General features: G+C 59.1%; 2 protein-coding genes across 3 annotated transcripts in view; one reads left to right on the top strand and one right to left on the bottom strand.

Annotated features, from left to right (window-relative positions):
- The window catches only part of EGLN2 (egl-9 family hypoxia inducible factor 2), a 6,755-nt gene extending 2,227 nt beyond the window's left edge, over nt 1-4,528 (top strand). The window contains exons 2-5 of one of the 2 annotated variants that reach the window (XM_004710507.2): nt 2,864-2,983; nt 3,393-3,529; nt 3,723-3,790; nt 3,961-4,528. In XM_004710507.2, coding sequence (XP_004710564.1) covers nt 2,864-2,983; nt 3,393-3,529; nt 3,723-3,790; nt 3,961-4,016 — 381 coding nt within the window. In that variant the 3' untranslated portion in view covers nt 4,017-4,528. The other variant, XM_045292969.1, reaches the window with a different exon arrangement.
- Nucleotides 4,529-4,653: 125 nt separating this feature from the next.
- LOC101646916 (cytochrome P450 2F3-like) lies at nt 4,654-8,785 on the bottom strand. The gene is made up of 9 exons (XM_030886357.1): nt 8,603-8,785; nt 7,280-7,442; nt 6,771-6,920; nt 6,325-6,485; nt 5,826-6,002; nt 5,576-5,717; nt 5,304-5,491; nt 4,924-5,065; nt 4,654-4,835 (listed from the first exon to the last, which is right to left on the bottom strand). Exons 1-9 carry the CDS (start codon nt 8,783-8,785, stop codon nt 4,654-4,656), a joined length of 1,488 nt encoding a protein of 495 aa, XP_030742217.1.
- Between the last annotated feature and the right edge of the window lie 6,065 nt (nt 8,786-14,850).

The following is a 14,850-nucleotide window of genomic DNA, read 5'->3' as shown; positions in this document are numbered from 1 at the left end:
CCTGGGCCAGGCTCCTGGCAGGCGGGATCAGTGGGCCTCAGCACCTTCCCTCCGTGGGCGATGAGAGGTCAGGGGAGGCGAGGCAAGAGCTGGTGGGGAGCGCTCACAGGAAGGGGGCGGGGCTCCCCCCCTGGGTACCTCGGGCTCCCATTTGGCCCACGGTGGGGGACAAGGTCCTGCTTAGGATGGAGAGTCCTATGATATTTTAGCCCTGCCACTGCTGCCTCCGCCCGTCACCCGTTGCCCGGAGGTAAGAAGGGGCGGAGGGTGGGGTGGAATCAGCCCCGGCCCCGCCCTGAGTTATCTCGGACTGGGCCCCCCCCCCGCCCCCCCAGCCTCTCCCGGATACCAGGTCGTCGAAGGGCCATGTCTGGACTCCTGTCCTTGGCTCTGAAATAAGTCTGTAGGGGTGCTGAGGTGGGTGGTAGCTGTCAGTAGGGGTGGACCACGCGGGTCACTGGTGTGGCTGGGCCAGCGTCTACCTGCTTCTGGACCTTGCCAGCTGCCCTCTCCCTGGCCCCTCTGCTCTGCTGCCACTTGGGGCTCCCAGGCATCCAGCAGTTTCTGAAGGGGCCCCACCCCCAAGGTCCTCAGCCTGGGGCTGGGGGCACTCAGGCTCTGTAGTTCTCTGTTATCCTGCCCCCGAGCCAGCTGCCCCTTTCCCTGAGAGCCAGATCCGGGTGTCCTCTCCCCAGGCCTCTTGCTTTTAAGGGCTCAGATCCTCTCTTATCAGGAATAGGAAGTAGGCGTGTCTCTGAGGCCTGAGGGTGTCCCCAGCCCCCTCCCCCCAGGGGTGTGTATGTGGGGGGGTGTCTTAAAGGGCAGGTTTCTGCACCCTATTCCCTGTTACATACCCTGCCTGTGTGGTGGTGGTGGGGGGAGGAGGGGGCCCTCAGTGGGGGGCAGCAGAATGGGGCAGGTATTGTCAGCAGACCCTGGGGAGAATGGGGGGTGGTGGCACTGGGGGCCTCCAATCGAGGCTTGACTGTGTAGGGCTAGGTTGAGAAAAGGCCCCGCCCCCCAGTGGGGGGAGACTTCGCTAATAACTATAAGATGGCTAAGTGACCTTTGACCTGAACCCCCAGGAGGGCAAGGGTAAGGGTGCTCTAGGCAGAGACTGGCAGGGGTGAGGGCCAGCTGGAGGTGGACATGACCTGCACAAAAGGCAGAGCGAGCGAGCGAGGAGCAGACAGTTGCTGGCGTTGGTGCCCTGTCATTGGGCCTTGAAGGCGGTGATGACCGAGGAGGCCAGGGTCTCTGGCTGCCGCGAGGGGTGCAGTGTGCAAGTGTGCGGGCTCCCCTCCCACCCTTCCTGCCCCAAATCCTGTCCAGGTACAGAACCAGCTGCATCTGGCCTTGGAATCCTGCCTGGAGGGCCTGTGACTCACCCTTTCCAGACCCTAGGGCCCTTCTGTCCCTGGCCATCTCCCTTCCCGAGGTGAGGCCATGGCCCAGCACAGACCTGGCTGCTGACAGTGACCGACCGACCGGTGAGAGGTGGGAGGCGGCAAGGAAGAAGCTACTACCCGTGCCCCCTCCTGGATTACCTTGGCCAGCCGAAGGCTCATGCCATCGCAGGGCAAGTGGATCTCCCTGCCACTCAGGCTCGGGAGGAAGCTGAGGGGTGGGTTCCACCTGACCAAAGGCCCATCGAAGCGGCACGCACCGTTGGCCCATGGGATTCCCGCTCTGTCCCAGCTGGCTACAGCCCTCCCTGGGTTCAAGGGAAGATTCAAAGTCCTCCCTGCCTGCCCACCCCGGCGTGGGCTTCCTCACCCAGCCCTCTGCGGCTTTGTGCTGTGGGTAGGCCCGTGCCCCTTTTGTTTTGTTTTAAAGGCATTTTAGTCCGTGGCCGCTGCCCTGGACATGGTCTTGTTAAATTCCCACAACAACCTGAGGCGGGGTGTCAGCGCTGTGGGTGAGGAACTTGAGACAGGGACTTTCAGTCACTCTCCTGCGGCCATCACATGGCTTTTGTGGCAGCACTTGTGAGGCCTGCTCCCAGGAGTTAGGTCTGCGGGTGTGTGTGTGTGTGTGTGTGTGTGTGTGTGTTGGGGGTGGGGCTGGGCTTTCCCTCCCACCCCAGACAGCTGCCTGTCCCCAAGGAAAGGGCCTGGGGCAAGGCCTGCTTTGGCTAGGGGCAGAGCCGGGGGAGCTGTCAGGGGTAGAAAATGAGCCTTGTGGCTATGTGTATGTGTTCACAGAAGCCAGGGGATGAGGGGCACTAGGGTAGTTCATGGGCGGTGGGTCCCTGGGGCATGAGGGTCGGGACCATGTGCTCAGAGGGGCTAATGCTACTGCTGTCGGACAGAACAGGGGCTTATGATAAGCCCCATTTTACAAGCCGGGCCGCTGAAGCCCACTCAGGGACAGACTGTGCCAGGGTCCCTAAGATGCCGTACCTTGAGGACTCAATTCCAGGTCTCAGAGAGGCATGCAGACGAGGCAGGTCTTTAATTTTGTCCTCAGACTGAGCTGCCCACGGGAGTCGCACTGGAAGGCTTTCAAATGCGCAGGCCCCACCTCCGTGGTAGGTGGGCCCCCAGTAGGGCAGTGGAGGACGCACAGTGGACTGTAGCGCAGTTGTGAGGCAAGGTCAGCGGCTCAAGTCCACCAGCCACTCTCCTGGGGAGAAAGAGGACGCTTTCGCGGCGTCTCCGAAGCCCACCGGGACAGTTCTTCCCTGCCCTATAGGGTCGCTAGGAGTCGCTGGCCGTGAGTTTGGAGTTTGGAGGTGGGAGCTTGACAGGGAAGGGAGGGAGACCCTCCGGGGCCGCGAGAGGTGTGGAAGAGGCTTGTCTTCTCTGCTTGCCCCAACCGCCCATGCCTGACCCCTGTAACCCCAGCTCCTCTTGTCTGCCAGGCCATGGTGGCGTGTTACCCAGGCAACGGGCTGGGGTACGTGAGGCACGTAGACAATCCCCACGGCGACGGGCGATGCATCACTTGCATCTATTACCTGAATCAGAACTGGGACGTCAAGGTAGGGCCTCCTGCACACGCTCCCGTCCTTCCACGCCTCCAAGAGCCTCGGTTCTCTTGGTCCCTGTCTTTCCACCCGGGCAGTGCCATCTGCTGGCCCCTCCTGGGAATGGCCGCTCCCCTTCCCCTCCGGTGGACTGTGGGGTGAGAACTCCCCCCCCCCCTCCAGGAAATGGTGCCGGCTGCCCAGCCCCGCCCCGCCTTGTCACGAACACTTCCCCCGTTTCCTGTCTTCATTGAGTAGCTTCCTGTCCATCTCCATGGTGATGCAGACTCGGCTGTCATTCAAAGAGGCCCAGCCTGGGTGTTGGGAGGCAGCACATGCCCCCTGGTGGGCTCCTCTGGGCAGTGCAAGTCAGGGACCCCAGCCGGGAGCAGCGACCCCACCTGAGCCCCGGGCCCGCCCCCAGGTGCACGGCGGCTTGCTTCAGATCTTCCCCGAGGGCCGGCCTGTGGTCGCCAACATCGAGCCGCTCTTCGACCGGCTGCTCATTTTCTGGTCTGATCGGCGGAACCCCCATGAGGTGAAGCCGGCCTATGCCACCAGGTATGACCCCCTTCCAGGTATTCCCGCGGTGCCCGCTGAGTCTAGCCAGGAACTGGAAATGAGCGGGGAATAAGGTGTGTGTATGGGGGTGCTAAGAGAACAACCCGGCTCCGAGGGTGGGCAGTGGCTAGTGGATACTGGGACTGTCGTAAAGCGTCCCTCGTTGCCCCGGGGGGGCGTCTCTGGTCTGCAGGTACGCCATCACTGTCTGGTATTTTGATGCCAAGGAGCGGGCAGCAGCCAAAGACAAATACCAGCTAGGTACGTACCTGTTGTCCCCCTCCCTCACAACGCCCCTCTCTCTCAAACCCTGCCCAACTGGCCTGGACAGCCACCTCTACCTGTGCCCCCAACGACCCCCATTTCTCCCTTCTCCTGGCCTCCCCCACCCCACACCCTTGGTCTAATGACTGGTCTCCTGCCACCTCCAGCGTCAGGACAGAAGGGAGTCCAAGTGCCGGTGTCACAGCCAGCCCCGCCCACTTAGTGACCAGCCCCTCGAGCTGCATGGACAGACCAGAGAGCCATGCTGGGGACCGCGCCTTCCCCACCACCACTGCTGCTGCCGCCTTTGCCTCTGCCCTGGCTGGTGTGGGGACCAAGGAGGAGAGCCTCTCTACCCTGTGATGGGCTTTTGGCCTGGGCTCCTGACCTGGGGGTCCCATCACCGGAGCTGGGGGTAGGCCTGTGCCCTGCTCTGGCGGTGTGGAGCACCGGAATCGGGCAGTGCCATTTGCTGCCAGAATGCCCGATTTGGGGTGGGGCAAGTCATGGCCTCTTGCTGACAAAGGATTGTGGGGAGCCGGGGGTGTGCGTGCACCCCAACCCTCCCTCCCTCCCTCCCTCCAGCCTGGAATGTGAAGTGACTCCCCCACCCCTTGGGCTAGGGCACCTTTCCGAGGGGGGGGCTACCGCTGCCTGGGTAGAGGAAGAGGGCCCTGAAGGAGCATGAGTGTAGAGATTCAGCCAAGAAAGAAATAAAAGTTTACCTCAGCTGCACCCACCTGACCCTCAGTCCCTCCCACCCACCCAGCCAGCCGTGGAGGCAAGGATCAGCTTCCACCTGCGGTTTAGAGCTTTTATTGAGCGAGCCTTGGGCGGGCGGCTTGGTGGTGGGCCTGGCCTCAGCGGGCCTCCAGGCGGAGCTGGAAGGCCGGCGGCAGGTTACCCAGGCCGGTGTACCGCGGAGTGAGGTCCATGTGGGCCGAGGTCCCCACAGGGAGCAGGCGGAACCGCTGCAAGATGGCCGTGAGGAAGAGGAAGATTTCGGCACGGGCCAGCCCAGCCCCCAGGCACATCCTTTTGCCTGAGGACACGGGGAGCACTCAGCACCCAATGCTGCAGTGGCAGCCCCGTCCCGACCACTGCCCCGCCCCGCCCTGCCCGTGTCGGACCTGGACCAAAAGGCATGAAGGCGTCGTTGCCCTTGAACTCTCCCTGGTCGTCCAGGAAGTTGGTGGGGTTGAAGTAGTCCGGGTCCTTGAACTGAGTGGGGTCGCGGTGCGAGGACACCAGCAGGGGCATCACGAAGGTGCCCTGCGGGTCAGGGCATGTGTAAATAGATGGATGGGGAAGTGGCAAACGCGAGCCACCTGCGGTAGAGGATCTCTTAGGAGGCCTGCTTTTCTCACCCCCACTCGCGCAGGCTGTGTGTGGCAGTAACGCTGCAGGCTGGGGCCCAGGCCAGCAGTTGTGCATGAGAAGGTCTTGTGTCCCTGCCCCCCAGTGCAGAGCCCCAATCACCACTCCCCATTCTACCCTGCTCAGTGGCTACCTTAGGCAGGAAGTGGCCACGCAGGTAGGCGTCGCGGGTGAGGGCGCGCGGCAGGCCGAGCGGCAGCACGCTAATGAAGCGCTGGATCTCATGCAGGACGGCGTTGGTGTAGGGTAGCCGAGCGCGGTCCGCCTGCCTCGGGGCGCGCATCCGACCTACCACGGCGTCCAGCTCTGCCTGCACCTTCGCTGGGGCGGGCAGCAGAGGCTGTGAGCCAGGCGGGCATGCCTGGGACCCCAGTCCCAGTCCCTCCCTCCGCCCAGCTGGCAGACCTGCCACTTCTGGGTACTTGAGGAGGATGAGAAGCCCGTAGCGCAGGGTGGTGCTGGTGGTCTCCGTGCCACCGAAGAAAAGGTTGTGTGTGGTCATCACCAACGTCTCCTCCTGGAAGTGGCTGTCTGCCTCCTGCCTTTCCTGCGCGGGGTGGGGGTGGGTGGGTGGGACATGGACATGCTGTCTCGGGCCGGGGCCCTGCAGACAGGCGGGTCCAGGCGAGCTTAGGGGGGCAGCAGGGGTCCCCACCTTATCCATCTGGTCGAGGAAGCAGTCGATGAAATCGCGGGGCTCCCCAGGTTGCCGCGTCTGCCTGTGCCGCTGGACTTGTTCGGAGATGAAGACTCGCAGCTCTGCGAAGTTCCGGAAGATTCGATGGTGCGGGCCGGGCAGCCAGTCCAGGAGAGAGGGGAAAATGTTGTACATCTGGGGAGACAGGATCTCAATAGGACTTCAGACAAGGCCAGGCAGTCTCAGTTTCCCCATGGGGAGATTGGACCAAGACTAATATGCTAGGTGCTTGTTAGGGCCCATCGAGTTGATTCCAACTCGGAGCAATAACGGAGGGAGACCATCCTGCCTGGCCTTACACCATCCTCAGTGGTCTGCATGGTGGAGTCCACGGTGGTTACAGCACAGGGCCAATCCCTCTTGTCGAGGGGCTGCCCTGTTCTAGGGATCCCCTGTCTGTATCCTCAGGGCCTGAAGTAAGACTCGGGGAGAGCTCAGACCAGCCCTTACCACCCACCTCGCCCCATCTGGAGCTCATGATGCGGAAGTTGTCACCGAAGAGGTCCAGGAGCCGCAAGAACTGCGGGTCCCCGTAGCCATAGCGCTTGCCGAAGACCACAGAACAGATCACATTAGAGACAGCGTGATCGAGCAGCTGCCTCGGGTCGAATGGGACTCCTGGGGGCGAAGACAGGATGGGGTATGGGTGGGTTTACAATGCCTTGTCTGTGCCACCCCCCCCTGCCTCCTAGATAGCTCTTGGCTTTACTGGCTAGGCTCCCTCAGCGTTCCCACCTGGGTCGGACCACAAACCCAAGGATAGAACTGCCCCTGTGAGTTTCGGACTATATGGGAGTGGAAGGCCCTGTCTCTCTGGTGGTATCAGCTGGCTGGTGGTATCAAACTGCTGACCTTTTGAATCTTACAGCCCAGCATGTCACCCCTACGCCAACAGGGTCGCACCTTGGGTGGCTTGAAACTCATCCAGCAGATTCGCAGCCTCCTCCACCACGCGCTCCTCGATGGTCCGCGTACCCAAGCCGAACTCCTTCAGGGCTCCCAGGGCGAAATTGCGCAGTGCCCGCCAACGCGGCCCATTAGAAAAGACGATGCCTGAACAGCTCAGAAAGGGGGATGGGGGGAAGGGCGCTAGTTGACCTTCAGCCAAGCGTCCAACCTCGTGGTCCTGCCCTCGCAGTTCCTTTCCTGATCTCGAGGCTGCCATATGGGCTGCCCACAGCTAGTCCCCTCTTGCGCATTGAGTGGCTTTGGCCCTACCCATACGTTGTCTCCGGCCCTGACCACAGCCCTCTGGCCCGTTAACCAGGGTCTTCTCTCCCAGGGAGTGCGCGCTGATTTAGCCCTTAGTCCCTCCGGAACCTCAGCCACCCCCCCTTCCCCAGCCGCGCCCCCTTCCACCCGCTTTAGCCTAGCCCCTCCATCAGGCCAAGCCCCCTCTCCCCTGGTCTCACCGTTGCCGCGCGTGAAGCGTTCAAAGGCGGCCATGGTCCCGCGGCCGGCGAAGGTGTCAGCCTGCAGCACCAGGCCGTCCCGCAGCGCCTCGTAGCCACACAGCACCACCGCGGGCCGCGGGCCAAGCCACATGGTGAACACCGGGCCCCAGCGTCGCGACAGCTACGGGAGGCGGCACTCAGAGGGTCCCCTTCTGCCTCCCTGCTCCCCTTCTCCCCGCCTCCAGGGAATCCAGAGGCCCACTCCCAGCCCGTGCCTCCTTCCCACCCAAAAGGTCCGACCTCTGTTCTCAAGCCCAAGAGTTTAGCCCCTGACACCTCCCCACCCCCCCCCCCCCCCCCCCCCCCCCCCCCCCCCCCCCCCCCCCCAGCCTGGAGTCCAGCCTTCAGCTCCCTGCACTCTGCTTCTCAGGACCTAGAAGTCCAGTTCTTTAGTTTCCTATACCCTCACACGGATCAGTGCCTCTTTCCCTTGAACCAAGGGTTCAGATTCCCAGGAGCCCTGGTGGTGGTGTGGTTATGTATTTGGGCTGCTAACCACAAGGTTGGTAGTTCAAACCCACCAGATTCTAGAGGGAGAAAGAGGAAGCTTCCTATTGCTGTAAGAGTTAAAGCCTCAGAAACCCACAGGGGGTAATGCTACCCTGTCCTGTAACCCTCTGAGTCAGCATCAGCTCTACAACATTGTGTTTTGGATCTATTGAGTAAGCGTTAGCTGTTAACCGGAAGATCAACATTTTTAAACCCACTTGTCACTCCTGCAGATTGACAGTTTCAGACTGACTATTCACAGCAACCCTACAGAACAGGGTCGAAAGGTCCCTGTGAGTTTCTGAGACTGTAACTTCATGGGAATAGAAAGCTATTTTTTGGCGAAGAGGCTGGTGGTTTTGAACTGCTGACCTTGTGGTTAGCAGCCCATCGCAAAACCACTACACCACCAGGGCTCCTCAGAAACCCTAGAGATGGTCATAAGACTTATCGGGATTGACAACACAGAAGTGGGCTTGGTTGTGGGGTTTGAACCTCTTTACCCTGGAACCTGCCTTCTTGCCAAGTCAACCCCCGCCCCCCCCTACCCCCGGCACAGTCCAGGAGTCCAGACCCCCTCCCCGTAGATGGGACTTGCCACCAGTCTCCTCCTCCCTTAGGACTAGGTCCCCAGACCGGCAGCTCCCCTCCCCCAGCCCCTTTCTTTTTCTGCAGCCTTGTCCCCTGGGGTCTGAGCCCTGAGCTCTGGCCTCATCCGGGGAATCCAGAGTGGTCACGCCCGCGTGGCCTCCACAGAACCCAGAATTCGGTTTCCGATGCCCTGTCGACTACCTCCATCAGGGTATGGTCCAGTCGTCCAGACTGCAGCTGCAGCAAGTTCCCCAGTAATGGGAGCGCCAACGGCCCGGGAGGCAGGGCAGCCGGAATCCTAGTGCCCTTCACAGCCCCGGCCCGCCACAGGAGTACCAGCACCAGGAGTAGCAACAGCAGCGCCACAAGGCCACTGCCCATCATGCTGGTGATGCTGCCCGCCCTGGCCCTTCAGCTCTACTTAAGTCCCAGGGGGTCTTGGGTGGGGCGGGGGCGGGGACCAGGGTGGGAGGGGAGAGTTCTGTAGGCTCTCACTGGGTAGGTTCCCCAGCCTCACCTCACGCCCAGCCCCAGCCCTCCCGGGGCACCTGTCTTTATCCTTTTTGCCTGCCTCAGCCTGCACGATGGGGCCATCTCGCTGCACCAGCATTTTCAGGTGAAGACCCCTGGGCAACAGGTGTACCTTTTTGAGCGCCTTGGGGGCCATTCTGTGCACTCCGACATCCACTGGCCACCTCAGGGTCTGTGACCTCTAAATGCCATGGCCCGTGTCATGTCTCTGTTTCTAAACATATTCTACACTCCCCTCCCCCTCCCCAACGTTCCCATCAACCTGGCATGTCTGTGCTCGGTACCTGTGATTCTGGGAGACTCACACCTGATCCCTGGTCACGTCCAGGCTTGCAACCCTTGGAGACCTGCGTGCTGTGCCTGTCTATGGAGGTGCCCTTGAGTCCCCTAGCCTCCTGGGCATGCCCCTCCGGTTGGCACTTACTTCCCTGCCTGTCCTGGGACACCTGGGTGCCTTCTTGTTAATTACCTCCGGGTCACTGCATGCTGACATCTCTATGGCCAAGTCATTGCCCATGTGCCCTGCTCATACTGCTGGGCAGCATCGGAGGCAGGTTCTGGAATGCTCACTTCATCGGGCCTGGGAAGACCCAGGCAGAAGCAGACCCAGGTGCTCATAGGCCAGGACTTGGGGAGAGGGTGGTTGAATCAGTCCTGAGGTCAGACTGTTCAGGGTTGGGGCTCATCTTCCTCTGTAGGGGCTGCGGGGATGGTGGTAAGGGCATCTGATCCAGCCTTGCACTGGGTGCCTGGCACAGGGCCAGGGCCTGGGGAGGGGAAGAGGGGTAGGCTTGTTCCTGGAAGTCTCTCTTGCTCTCTATAATATAGGAGGGGACTTCAAAAAGTTCTTGGAAAAAATGGAAAGGAAAGCTAATGGAATATCTCCACCAAGTTAATGGACCCCAAACCGGAACTCACTGCCATCGAGCCAAGTCTGGCTTACAGCAACCCCACAAGGACAGGGTAGAACTGCCCTGTGGGTTTTCGAGACTGTAAATTTTGGGGGGAGTAGAAAGCCTTATTGTGCTCTCGAGGAGGGGGTGGTGATTCCTCACAGGTGTCCTTGTGATTAGCTGTGGTACTGACAGCATCTCCTGTCAACTTGATCGAAGGGATAGAGTCTAACCTGTCAATCAGGTCCTAGCCAGCGATGACTCTGTGGGGATGGCCTTCTGAGGATTCTGGAACACGCACTCTCTAGGCCTTCCCTTTCCTGCTGTTGAGACACTCAGAGCTGGAGGGGCCACGTGGAGACCCACACCAGCGCTGAGATGCTTCCACCACCACTGAATCCACAAGACCTTCTACCCACTGGCCTGTGATCTTCCTGCATTTGGCATCATTGAATGCGCTGTGTAGGTCTAAAGGGAATTTTATGGGTTAGTAGCAGACATATGGGCTAATCTCAGACTTATGGGCTTGATCTGGACTGGGCTGGGATGGTTTCTCAATACACGATTGCTCTTTGACGTAAAGCTCTTTCTTAGACACAGGAGTGTCTCTGGATTTGTTTCTCTAGTCAACCCGGATTCACACAGCATCTCAGCGTGTACCCAAGGCCACCAGGGCAGCCTCAGTTCATTTCATTGCTCAGTGTCTCCCTTGAGCTCCGTCGCTGAGACCGTGTTCCTTCTGTCTCTGTCCATTTCTCTCTCTGCCCATCTGTCTGTCTCGGTTTCTTTTCCTTAGACTTCATGCTTTGGACACGTTCCCAGGGAAAAAGAGGAAGGCCCACGATAAGACTGATGGACCCAGTGGCTACGATGATGGGCCCGAACTGAAGAACAATTGTGAGGGTGGACACCATCCTTTCTGGTGCGTGGGGGCTGCTAGGAGCTGGTGCCGACTCGCTGGCACTGAACAACCCCGTCTTCTTGCCTGTCTCTGTAGGTCTCTCCCTCTTCCCCACCTCTGTCTTTTCCTCTCCGTGCATCGCTGCCAGCACAGTCTCCCGCACGCTCTCTGTCTCTGCCTCTTTCTCCATCCGCAGTTCGATCTCCCCCTCTGTGTGTTGTTCTCCAAACCTGTCCCTCCCCGTCTCTTCTTGCCTGTCAGCTTCTTTTTTCTTCTTCTGTCCAAGAACCTGGACCCTCGCAGGCGTCAGAATGGACTTGACCACGGTCAGAGGCGCTGTCTCCACGGCCAGGAGGGATGTGACGCGTGCCCTGAGCCCGGTCCTTCGTCATCCAGCCCACTGTGCCAGGCTCTCTAGTGGCACCTCTTGGTGAGGGTGTCTGGCTTTCGCGCCAAGTCCTCATTGTTTCTCCTTAATTTTTGCATCTCTTTGTCCCTCAGGAGTGTCACTTCTTCAAGGGCAGGGGTTGTGTCTGTCCCCTCAGCTCCTAAAACAGTGCTCAAGACCCAGAGACCACAGTCTTGGCTGTCCAGTGTCTTCTGACTCTTGGCCATCCCATGTGTATCAGACTAAAGCTGTGTGCCAAAGTTTGTTTTTTTTTTAAAATAAATCACTTTATTGGGGGGCTCTTACAGCTCTTACAGTCCATCCATCCATCCATTTGTGCATAGGTTGCCATCATCATTTTTGAAAAATTTTCTTTCTACTTGAGCCCTTGGTATTGACTCCCCTTTTTGGCACCACCCCCAAAGCCCAAAGGGTTTTCAGTGGGTGATTTTTTATGGGGACAGATTGCCAGGCCTTTCTTCCGAGGTGCCTGGGTGGACTGGCACCCCCAGCCTTCCAGTGAATTAGTCACATGCGGTGAGCCACTCACCCAGAGACTCCTCAGCACACAATAGGTGCTCGTGAAATCCTTGTTGAGCGAAGAAGTGGGCAGCTCTCTTTGTCCCCGTCTCTCTGATGGACTTTTCTCTGTCAGTCTCTTTCTATAGATGCCTGTGACTAACTCTCCCTCGTCCCTTCCATCCCCGTCTCATCTATCAAGGCCTCTCTCAAATTCCTGTCCCCCCACCCCCTTGGTCTTGCATGATCTCTGCTCTCTCAGTGTCAGTCTCAGAATCTCTTTGCTTCCCTCTTTCTGGGTATCTCTCGCTCCTTTCCTGTCTCTGCGCCTGGTGTTCCCCCTTTGTCTCTCTCAGCCTCACTCCCAGAGTCACCCTGGTGGCACAGTGACTTACACCTTGGGCTGCTAACCACAAGGTCTGCAGTTTGAAACCAACCAGCTGCTCCTTGGGAGAAAGCGGAGGCTTTCTCCTCCTGCGACGACGAGTTTCCATCTCAGAAACCCACAGGGGCAGTTCTGTGAGTCGGCCCCCGACCCGACCGCAGCTTGGTTTCCTATTGGAGCTGCTGGGGGAAGTGTTGGGCTTTTAACCACAAGGTCAGCAGTTTGAATCCCTCCTCCCACCCCCAGCCGATCCTCTGGAGAAAGAGGAAGCTTTCTACTCCTGTACAGAAGTTCAGCCTCAGAAACTCATCAGGGGAACTTCTACTCAGTCCTGTGGGGTTACTCTGTGTCAGAACTGATTTTCGGGCAGTGGGTGTAGTTTTAGATTAGTCTCTCTCCCGGTCCTGGTTTCTCAGGAACGCTGGCTGCTCTGTCTCCTGCTGTCTCTCGGTTTCCGTGTCTCTCTCGGCTAACGCGCCAGTTTAGGATCTTTCTGGCCGTCTCTCAGGTGTTGGTTTCCCAGGGCCTCTGTGTCTCTCCCTTTCTCCTCCATCTCTGCATCTCGGTGGCTGTGCCCTGGGGTGGACTCTGTGGTCTGGGTCTGTGGTGGGAACAGCGTGGGGATTAAGCTGCTGACGCCCCAGGTGGGGACCGCCCATAAGCCTCCCCTCAGCCCGTCTATGCTCAGCACCTCACGTCCCAGCTGCTGGCTGACCTGGGAGACATTGTTGCCCCTCGAGGACCTCTGCCGATGACTGATCAGGAGTCGATACCAAGGGCTCAAGTAGAAAGCAACTGTTTTGAGAGTAATGAGGGCAACAAGTGTACAAATGTTGGCTGGGTGGGTGGGTGGGTGGTGGCAGCCTCGCTGTCTGTGTTGTGGCACGCCTGCTTGCCCAGTTAAAAGGGCTGCCATCAGCAGGATGTCAGGGTGTCAATGCTGCCCCCCACCCCCACCCCCGCAAGGAGGTCACACCCAAAAGGGGGAATGGTAGGTAAAGGAGGTAGGAGGAGTCAGGGAGAGAGCCTTACTGGGTCAGCCTGGGTCTCATATCCCTCCCTTTCGCTGGTCATTCCCTCTCTGCTTTTGTTCCGTCTGTCTCTGGGCTGGACCGCTGGCTCGCTCCACCTCCAGTCTCCTCACCACCCAGCTCTGTCTCTGCATGGCCCGTCTTTCCAAGTCTCTGATGGCTCTCTCCGCCTCTTCCTCCAGGGCTTTGCCTGATCAGGTGGGAGGGGTGGTGGGTATGGGGGTGGGTGGCCTTCAGATCCCAGCTCTGCCCTTCTCGGGTTGGGTGACCTCGGGCAAGCCGCTGCACTGTCCTGGGCCTCAGTTTACTCCGCTGTGAAAATCTGAAAGGATTATGGCTTTTCTTCCTAGGGCCCATCCGGGGAGTGGATTCAGGCGCACGGCGGACTGTGCTCGGGCTTTTCAGTGGCGGATTTTTATTTATCTTTTTAAGGTTCATCACCAGGCCTTTCCTCTAAGGCCCCACGTTTCAGCCAGCAGCCTGCAGCCTGTGGGCGCTAACCATTCACTCCACCCAGGGACTCCGCCCTTCCTTACAGGGAGGATGGATGAGGCCGGGGGAGCATGAGGGCAGCCTGGCACTAAGTCAGGCGCTCTGGGGTGGTGTGGGTTCTGAGCTGGGTAATGAACCACCACGCCAATCATTCGAAGCGACCAGACGTTCCACGGGCGACAGCTGAGGTTTTCTGCTCCCCAAAACATGGACAGTCTCAGAAACCCACAGGGGCAGTTCTCCTCGCAAAGGGTGGCTAGGAGATGGAATCGACTCGCTGGCAGTGAGTTTGGTTTGGGGGTTTGGTGTCTGAGCTGGCTCTTGCTCACGCCCAGGCGTCTGAGCTTGGTGTCTCTCTGGGGCAGTGCCCTTGCCTCCCTGCCTTCAGGCCACCTCGGCCTCCACCTGCCAGCCTTCACACACCAGCCTCTCCCACTGCGCACCCTCCGGAGGGGCAGGCACTGTGGTGGGATTCAAATAATTTAACAGCCAGTTCGAGGCCCTACTGACGGTTTTAATATATTAAAAAGGTATGCCAACAGGTAGCTTATTATTTTATAAGTTACTACCTTCCTAAGAACAATCAAACTAGATTACGTGAGGGTTACACAAATGGACGTGAGATTTTCACCCTGGGCGGTTGCCCAAGCCTCCCACCTTAGCGGGAACCCTGGTACGAATGCCAATTTAACAACTGGTTCTCCGAACTCAACAACAACAAAAACAACTAGATATCTGTTCTGATGAACCAGTGAGAACCGGCTGAATCACACCACTCAGTGGACAACCCGGCCCCCCACCCGCCCCCAATTTTACTGCCATCGAGTCAGATGTCAACTCATAGTGACCCTATAGGACAAGGTGGCACTGCCCTCCCCCCACCCCCTGTGAGTTTCCAAGACTATAACTCTTCCCGGGAGTAGAAAGCCTGATCTTTCTGGCAGAGAATGGCAGTTGCTGGTTTCAAACTGGTGGGCTTGTGGATTGCAGCCCAATGCGTTACCGCGATCGCTCCAGGGCTTGAGGGGTGGTGGTGGTGGTGGCGATGGGGACAGACCTCTCCAACCGTGTAGTCTGTCTTTGCACCCAGACTTCCCCTCCCGCAGTCCGGAGGGGCTATCCCCCTCCACCTGATTCAGCCAAACCAGGGTTCAATCTATTAGAGAGAAAATTTATTAGGAAATGATACAAGATGCCCAGCAAAAGGTGCGCCTGGGGGGTAAGTTCTGTGAGTGAAACGGGGCGTGCACATCTTTCTTTGCCCCTGTGGGGCGCAGACCCCCCCAAGGGAAGTGGAAGGCAGAGGGGG

The sequence above is a fragment of the Echinops telfairi genome, unplaced genomic scaffold (genome assembly GCF_000313985.2).
Source record: "Echinops telfairi isolate 266 unplaced genomic scaffold, ASM31398v2 ScPeMD7_655;HRSCAF=1070, whole genome shotgun sequence".
Taxonomy (NCBI): domain Eukaryota; kingdom Metazoa; phylum Chordata; class Mammalia; order Afrosoricida; family Tenrecidae; genus Echinops; species Echinops telfairi.
Note: the sequence above shows the minus strand (reverse complement) of the source record. Positions and strands in the feature narration are given on the sequence as shown.